The following is a 9,019-nucleotide window of genomic DNA, read 5'->3' as shown; positions in this document are numbered from 1 at the left end:
CAGGCAGACCGAAAGGGCTACGAAGTTGGGCCTTGCAGAGTAAGCAGCCAAGATCTGGTTCTACACGGCATCTCAAAGCAGGATGCTGTATCTCAATTGGTTCCAAAGTTACAGGCGCTCAAACTTGGACTTTTTTTTAAGAAAATAGACCCAATTTTTGCCTTTAGTTTTTCGCCAAATTGCAGGAAACAACTTTGAATCGAATTTCGGACGTTCACCGGTCCCCTCAAATCGATTTAAGCCAAAAAATAGAAAAAAAATTTTGGGTCGAAATTTGAAAATTTTCCTGACCAAAACGATCAAAATTTGTCCGATTTTTGCCTATTTTCGGGATCCACAGGCTTCGCGAGGTTCTGATGCAGTGCGTAACAGTTTTGATTTTACCCTTAAAACTGTGCCGCAAAGTATCGTAACATAATTAAATGGATATAGATCGCCCAAACGCAAAGCATATTCGACAGATCGCTTCAACTCACATTGCATTCAAGAACAGTTGAAGGGAGCAAACTACCTTTATCGTTTAGACCACACAAAAAACTTACAAGCGGAAAACCGACTTATCTAAGATAAAATTCATCAATTTCAAATGGCGATAAAATCGGAAGTAAACACCATACAATAAACGTTAATATACCATTGGAAAGATCTCATCGAGAGCTATCAAAATTGTTCTGGTCACATGATCACCAAAGGTCAAGGTCACGATATACGATATTCATATTTTTCAACCGGAAATAAATAAAGAGCAAAATCAAAATTCAAAAATCGGTTCTCAATTATAATTTAGAAATAGATATTAGACCATAGATATCAAATTTACACAAATTGGATTACACCCTGAGGCCCCATTTCGATTTATAGAAAATTACGCACAGTTACTATAGAACAAAGTACAAAATTTTCAAATATTAAAAAGCGCAATTTTGATTGAAATATCTAGTGTTATATATCATTACAAAGGGCAGATGAACACTAGTAAGATTCAATAAGAATTTTTGGTGTATGTAAATTAGGTCACGTGTCAGAGCTCTTTGAAGCTAAAAATCGTAAATTTCAATCGGCTATAAAACCGGAAGTAAACATTGCACAGCACAAATGAGTATATCACTGGATAGATATCATCAAGGGCAACAAATTTTGATCAGGCCACAAGGTAACCAAAGGTCAAGGTCACGAAATAGGAGCTTTTGAAATTTTGGACATTACCGAAAAATTTTAACCGGAAATAAAAGAAAAGCAAAATCGAAATTCAAAAATCGGCTTCCAAATTTCTTTTCGCAATCGATTGTGATATCCAGATATACCAAAATTATGAAAAGGGCTATATACCCTGAGGCCCAATTTTGAATTTTACAGAAGTATGACATATCAATATGGCGACCACTCTGTTACATCCGGGTCGGATTTTTTGATTCGAAGTTTTTTGTATGGCCATTTGTAACATATTGCAAAAAAGAATTTTTGAAATATCTTCAAAATTCCGGAAGTTGAATTTTATATTTTAGAAGTGAATAGCGTCAAAACCGGAAGATATATCGAAATTTCGAAAAATAGTTTTTGTTCGCAATAAAAGTCTCTATCTCTATGTAAGTTTTAAGATTGATCAAAATAGAATTGTAGAAGTTAAAAAAGGTTAAAACTAAAATTGGAGCTAAAAAAGTCAGCGACCAAAGTCAAAATTGTCGATTTTTTCAATTGCTATCTTGTAGTCATTAGCGCGAAGTAATAAAAAGTAAAGTTTGAGCAATATCAGATCAGTATTAAAGCTGTTAAATGGAAAAAATCGAAAAAGAGCCATTGGCCACCGCTCATTTCTGGCTGGTCAAAATGGTGCCAATTTACATTTAACAAATAATGGACCACTATTTTGACTAGCAAACAGTAACAGACAGTCTGTGGCATGTTTCCTTCTTAGGAAACAAGCGAAGGTAAAATTCGAAAAAAAGAAAAATATTCATTTGCAAAACAAAGCAGTGTTCGAAGAACGCACTGCAAAAAAAAAACTAGATCCACAGGCTTCGCGAGGTTCTGATGCAGTGCGTAACAGTTTCGAAGAATGCACTGCAAATATTCATTTGCAAAACAACGCAGTGCAAAAAATGGGTAATGGATTTGCACGATCTGGATTTTGAATTAATATACCAGCCAGGTAATGATGAACAAGATCCATTAGATTTTCTTTGAAGGCATCCTTTACCAACTACAGGAAGTTATTCAACAGAGAAGATTATTGGTCAAGTTATATCAGATGAATATGCAGTTTTATTGGATAGAATCAAAATTGAAACCAAGAACGATGATCATCTTCAGAAATTAACCAAAATTATAAGAATTGGTGATTGGGAGAGACACAGAAAAGATCCAGATATTTCAAATTACTATATGATCAAAGGCGAATTATATGTTTATGATGAGATGGTATTTCGACACAACAGAATCATAATTCCTGGAAATTTTCAGAGAAAGATCATTGAAGCCGCTCATAAACTTGGACATTTTGGAATAACCAAAACAAACAAATGCTACGAGAGAAGTATTGGTTTCGACCATGAACAGACTGGTAGAAGAAATTATTCGTCACTGTTATGAATGTCAAGTTACAACGAATCTACATCAACAAGAACCAATCAAGATGTCTACAATTCCTGAGAAACCGTGGGATCACTTTGCAATAGATTTTGGAGGCCCATATCCTGATGGTCATTACAATTTAATAGCTATTGACAAAATAACCAGATATCCAGTGGAGAAAATCAACTCAACATCATTTAAACCAACAAAACTCAGACTGAAGAAAATGTTTGCAACTCATGGAACACCAAGTATAATTCAGAGTGATAATGGTCCACCATTAAACTCGAAAGATTTAGAAAATTTTAGTAGAGAAGAAGGTTTTAAACATCATCAAGTTACACCAATCCATCCTAGAGCAAATGGAGAAGTTGAAAGTTTCATTGAGATGCTGAATAAAACAGAACAGATAGCACACTTGAAAGGAAAAGATAATTCAAGTGCTATACAAGAGATGCTGATAGGTTATAGTTCAACACCACATCCAGCAACCTTATGAAGCTCTAATGAATAGAAAAGTCAGAACCAAATTAGATCATACTGAAGGGTTTCATGCAAATGAATCCAAACCACCAGACAAGGATATCAACGAACATGATGAAAAATACAAGGCAAAAATAAAACGAAATGCTGAAAATAGAAACACAAGAACACACAACTTTACAATTGGAGATTATTTACTTCTACGACAAAAGAAACGTAACCAATTGGTCAACCGCTTATGAACCGGCATTTTATATGGTATACAGAATTGATGGTTCATCTATTGCTGCGAGGAGAGTAACTGATGGAAGAGAAGTATATCGAGATGCTAGTCATTTTAAATTAGTAAATAATGTTGTACAAAACATGGAACTTGATGCTATAGACCCGGATCAATGGAGAGAAGATTTATAAGTGAAGCTGAAACGTATCCAAACAACAAGACTCCTGGTGGACAAAATCCACAACCACAACAAAATCTTGAACATCCAGATATACAAGAGCCTGATGATCAACAACCTGGACAACTACCACCCAGAGAACACCCTATATATCAACGTCCACAGCGATTATGAAGTAAGCCTGAATATTTAAATGAATTGTGAATCAGAAAGACAGTTTAAACTTTAAATATTATGATTTATTCAAATAAGTAATTTGAACTTTATAGTTAATTTCTTTTAAAGAAATGGAGATATCTAATATCCACACAAGTCCGTGGTTATCATTTACATATTGATATATGTTGTATTACGTCACTTTTTATCTGACGTCATGTCATGTGATCTTATTTATGTAGAATAAACACTCAATGGTGGGAAGCTTATTAGACTTCTTTTATAAATACGGTTGTTAAAGTTACAACTGGGTACTGCCAGGAAATATGACGTCAACTAGGGCCATCAGTAAATACAAGACAATATGACCGATGATTTCAACAGCAGTTACAACTGGGTACTGCCAGGAAATATGACGTCAACTAGGGCCATCAGTAAATACAAGACAATATGACCGATGATTTCAACAGCAGTCTTGCCGATTGCGACAGTTCTGTCGAAGAAAGTACCAGTGATATATAAATTGGAATTTGACCTTATTGGCCGAATTCCGAAGTTGAACCCGTTATTGTAGCACTATGAAATAAGACCAGAGCGATAATAAATATTAATTTTTAGGGCGAAACTGATGCGACGAAGGAATTTGATTCATATTTCTCCTACTAAAACTAAGAAAGCTCGTGCCAGTATCTGTTTACAAAATCACGTGCAGACTTACGTACAGACGTACCAAATAATATTTGGCAAAACTGTAAATAACAACTATAAACTTAAAATACCTTTGTTTACCTGTAGAATAAAACACTTTTTAAGTGTATGCCTAATATAAAAGTAACAATAGAAAAAATACAGGGAATAACACAGTAGGCCTACAATTTCATCTAATTATTTTTTTTTTCAAATGTCAGTGTGGGCTTTGTGAAGAAATGCCAACATGAGAACAACACACAATTTGTGAACAAGAGATTAAATTTTGATAAAGTGGAAAGAGCCTTGAATTATTAACGCCAGAAAATAAATAAATTGTTGTATATTACAATACCAAGTATTGGCAATTCAAGTTTATAACCGTGTATCAATAATATTGTCTATCCATTTGGGTTCATTCTCATTGGGGTTAATTCCCATTAGGGCTACTAGCTCGAGCTACCTTTCATTGGGTCTTATTTTCTTTCCCATTTGCTACTGATTGGGAATCCCGGAAAACAAAACGTTAAGCAGATGCTTATTAACGTATTCCATATCTACATTATATCTACAGTCTTCAGTGGCTCAACTACCATAAGGACTTGTTGACTGCTTGCTGGGAATACATAACAGTGTTATTAATGCCTTCTATAAGATCTCCTTTCACAAACGTCCCAATGAAGTAAACAGATGCCATTTCCACCCAGACTGAAACATCTGTCTCTATTCCAGCCTCTGCTAGCTATTTGCACAGATGTCAGCTGGTAAAGAGACAGCTGTTTGGACATATATCAGCTGGTATAAAGACAGCTATTTGGACAGGTATCAGCTGGTATACAGATAGAGATAATAAGCCCTGTTAAATGGCTACGAAACAAGAAATTTTGTAATGCGCACGACAAAATTTCAACATTTTTATCAAATTTATAATTGGATTATACACATACATACCAAGTTTGATTAAGTTCAGATAAGAAATAAAAAAGTTGTTCATGCAAATGTGCACAACAAAAATTCAATCAAACCACTTATACCCATTAACACTGATCACTTGGTCCTTGATTAAAAAAGTTTCACATAGTCCTAAAATATCACATTTGGAAAATTATATCACCTTTTCTCGAAAACTAAAAATTTTTGGCTGTAATTTTGAGAAGCCGCGACAATTCCACATTCCGTACTTCAAACACCCATTTCTTAGGTAGAAATGACTGATCTTATAAAATTAAAGTATTTTTACTTGTTTTATCTCCTATCTTATTTACGTTTTTCAATTTGAGTCTTCTAGAACCTAATTTTAACCGTAGACTTTGTAGAACGCAGAACGCGTGATCTAATTTAATTTCCGTAATATTCAAGGTTACGATTCAGCTAACACGATCCAATGAAGAAAGATTACGACTCAGCGAATACGATCCAGTGGAGAGGTTCTAAAGATCACGATTCAGCGAACACAATCCAGTGAAGAAATTCGAAAGATTACGATCCAGTAGTGAAGTTCCAAAGGTTAAATTCGCGTTCTGCGTTCTACAAAGTCTACGGTTAAAATTAGGTTTTAGAAAACTCAAATTGAAAAAGGTTAATAAGATAGGAGATAAAACACGTAAAAATAATTTAATTTAATAAGATTAGACATTTCTACTTAAGAAATGACCACGCGATTTTAAGAATTTATACAATCAGATCTGGATCCTATTTTGAACCAAATACAGCGCCATACAACTGACAGGCGAATTAATGCTGATCTGGATGAAGGGGCTGTGGTTCTTGGCTGTATACTTGGTCCTTTTGAAAAAAGTTAATAACCACAGTTAAGAGTCGGTCGGGGTTATTCAGTGACGACTAGTCACTTCTTGGTGCGTTGCTAAGTTATTCTCAATAGCAGCTAACTTGTCATTAAATTCTGTCCGTACTTCCATAATTTCCTTTTCTAAACCTTTTGAAAGTTTTTCACCGACCCCTGCTGTTACTGTTCTTTCTAAATTATCCATTTCTTCTTTCAAACGTGTCAATAACATCTGCAACATGAGTTTCAAATTTCTTCTCCATCTTTTCTATTTGATCAGTAAGTTTTGAGCTTAATCTGGACATCATTTGAATGAGCTGATCCATTTGAGACTGGGCAATACCTTCCTAATTGTTGTTTCTCGCTTTCTATCGTCGTATACCATACTTTCGTTGTCATCACTTCTCTTTGCACTATGGAGTCTATTTCGTGACGGTTGGGTGCAGTTTTCATTCGAAACCTGATGGATATCAACTGTCGTCACAGATTGGTGATTTGAGGCAGCCATTACTTCACGCACAAATACTTCTGAATCTAAACTGTTAAAGCTGTCTTTCGGCGTTGTTGTAACCAAATCCACTATTAGATTAAACACATAATATAATCTTCACAAAGCCCACACTGACACCTTCATTTGAAAATAAAAAATTGGATGAATTTGCAGGCCTAACAAAGATAAGGATATTTTATGGTTTATAGTGGTTATTTACAGTTTTGCCAAATATTATCTGGAACGTGTGTACGTAAGTCTACACGTGCTTTTGTAAACAGGTACTGGCACTAGCTTTCTTAGTCTTAGTATAGGAAAGAAATATGAATCAAATTCCTTCGTCGCATAATTATCTCCTATCGATCTGGTCTTTTTTATTGCATAGTGGAAAGGGCTACAATAACGGAATCAATTTCGCAATTCGGCCACTTTGGTTCAAACGTATACGGTCAAATGCCAATTTATGGATCACTGGTACTTTCTTCGGCAGAACTGTCGCAATCGGTAGGGCCATCGGCCATATTGTCATACTGTATTTACTGATGGACCTAGTTGTCGTCAAATTTCCTAGCAGTAGCCAGTTGTAACATGATACCCTTTGCCGTTATCGTTATTGGTATCAACTTTGAACGCAAATAAAACACAAAATAGGGGTAAATTTCCTTTGGGTTATTATATGCCATTATGGTCGCCAGAGATGTAAGTAACCATTGATTTCATTTCTGCAACTCTGGAAGCGTGGACAGTAAATCATAGTGAGCGAAACATTAGTATCATTTTGGAGATTTTTAAGTCCAATACAACTTAACAAGGCCACTTAAAGATGCCAATAAAATAGACGTTAGACTCAACTAAGACAATATTGGGGTCTAGACAGATTGCGACGAATTTTATAGTCACTGAAAAATTTCCCTTGTGTGCCCGCTGGTGTTGCTGACGATTTTAAAGCCCTTATACGTAACTTTTCTCTCTATTATCCTTTACAAATTAAGAATTTTGAGATGACATTTCTGAATTTAAGTTATATTCTAATTCTATACTTGATTTATTCATCAGATACCCCAGAGTTTCAAATTTTTCTTCACAAATTGCATGCTTAAAAGCACCAGAGTTGAAAGTTAACAAGCTAGGAGTATCGTAAGGTTCAAAAGCCAAGGGTTAAGCTGTTCACAGTTCTAGTAATATTATTGTTTTATATTTGCCATGTAGAATATTTTGTTGAAATATTAATGGCAACCTTTCGTTAAAAAGTTCTGTTAAATAAAAATTTTTTATCTATCATTGATCTGCAGGTTTAAAATATTAATTTACAGTCTTCAAAGAAACATCTGTTCAGTGGGAGTCTTTGCATTTACTATAAATACGTGACAAAATCTAGCATTCAACAGTGTATCAACAAGTCTCTATATATAATATCAACAGGTCTTGCTAACGTTAAAACCATGAATAACCTATCATGTTCCGTTCTGTTGATTTCCGTTATACTGATTCTTGTAGATGCCGGTAAATATTTTATTTATTATCTAAAAGTTGCTTTATGAATCTAAAGTCAAAGTTTGTAGATCTGGGCGAAATTTAAGTTAGCTTTTTTATTGTCGAAAGAGTCGGAGTCAGAAGAAGTTTACTCAAGACAACTTTCTTTTCAGCAGCATGGATTACTGGTCTAAACACATTTTCAATCATCTTTGTCTGTAAATAGTAAATTAAGAAGTAGTTTTTGAGACAAATACTTGATGATATAATTGTCGGGGGTAGTGTATCGAGTCAGAAGTAAATAATGGCAACATATAATATCAAAATTAAATTTACAGATTGTTCGACTTATCCTAATGTAACAGACGCAAATTTTGAAAAAGACTGCGATGGAAATGTAATCATATCATGTAATAAAGATTTTAAGATGGTACAAGGGCTGGAATGTGTTGAGGAAGAATGGAGATATCAAAATCCAATATGTAAACGCACAGGTAAGATAATTTTAAATACTAGAATTACAAATAAACAATATTAGCTTTGATACATCAAATCGCTCATTGAAGAGTTTACATGCCCTTCCTCGATACATGTCATAATACATTATATAGTGAAATTCAAATTTAATCGACTTCATGAAACTAATTGGAGAGCTTAACATCTTTAGATTGAAGAATATTATTGCAGTGCGTTCATTTCTTCAATCAAATTAAATAATTAACAGATTACCCAATTTGATTGATTTTCGTGTCAATGGAAAGTACAATCGATTGCCAAGAGGTTGTAGTTACCTGGTTTTTAAATTTCGACTTCATTGTATTTTTTTGATATCAGATTTATTTTGTTGAATTTCACCAAACTTTCATGGCTTGTATCTTGTGATCTTGACTTTTGTTGATCTTGTGACCTGAATAAAAGTGATATCCCACAACAAGATCTTCCTATATAGAAGGTCTATGAAATTTGAAACNT

General features: G+C 34.3%; 2 protein-coding genes across 2 annotated transcripts in view; one reads left to right on the top strand and one right to left on the bottom strand.

Moving 5' to 3' along the window:
* Positions 1 to 6,130: 6,130 nt before the first annotated feature.
* Positions 6,131 to 6,592, bottom strand: LOTGIDRAFT_168666 (hypothetical protein; the record flags this gene model as incomplete). Its single annotated transcript, XM_009066551.1, has 2 exons — positions 6,131 to 6,316; positions 6,428 to 6,592. The coding sequence occupies 2 exons, from the start codon at positions 6,590 to 6,592 to the stop codon at positions 6,131 to 6,133; spliced, it is 351 nt and encodes a 116-aa protein (XP_009064799.1).
* Positions 6,593 to 7,970: 1,378 nt separating this feature from the next.
* Positions 7,971 to 9,019, top strand: part of LOTGIDRAFT_236238 (hypothetical protein) — a 4,058-nt gene continuing 3,009 nt past the window's right edge. The window contains exons 1-2 of the mRNA XM_009066550.1: positions 7,971 to 8,077; positions 8,386 to 8,541. Of these exons, the coding sequence (XP_009064798.1) occupies positions 8,017 to 8,077; positions 8,386 to 8,541 (217 nt within the window). The 5' untranslated portion in view covers positions 7,971 to 8,016. The remainder of the gene's footprint in view (positions 8,078 to 8,385; positions 8,542 to 9,019) is intronic.

This window comes from Lottia gigantea, assembly GCF_000327385.1.
Source record: "Lottia gigantea unplaced genomic scaffold LOTGIsca_77, whole genome shotgun sequence".
NCBI lineage: Eukaryota > Metazoa > Mollusca > Gastropoda > Lottiidae > Lottia > Lottia gigantea.
This window is presented reverse-complemented; position numbering and strand designations above follow the sequence as displayed.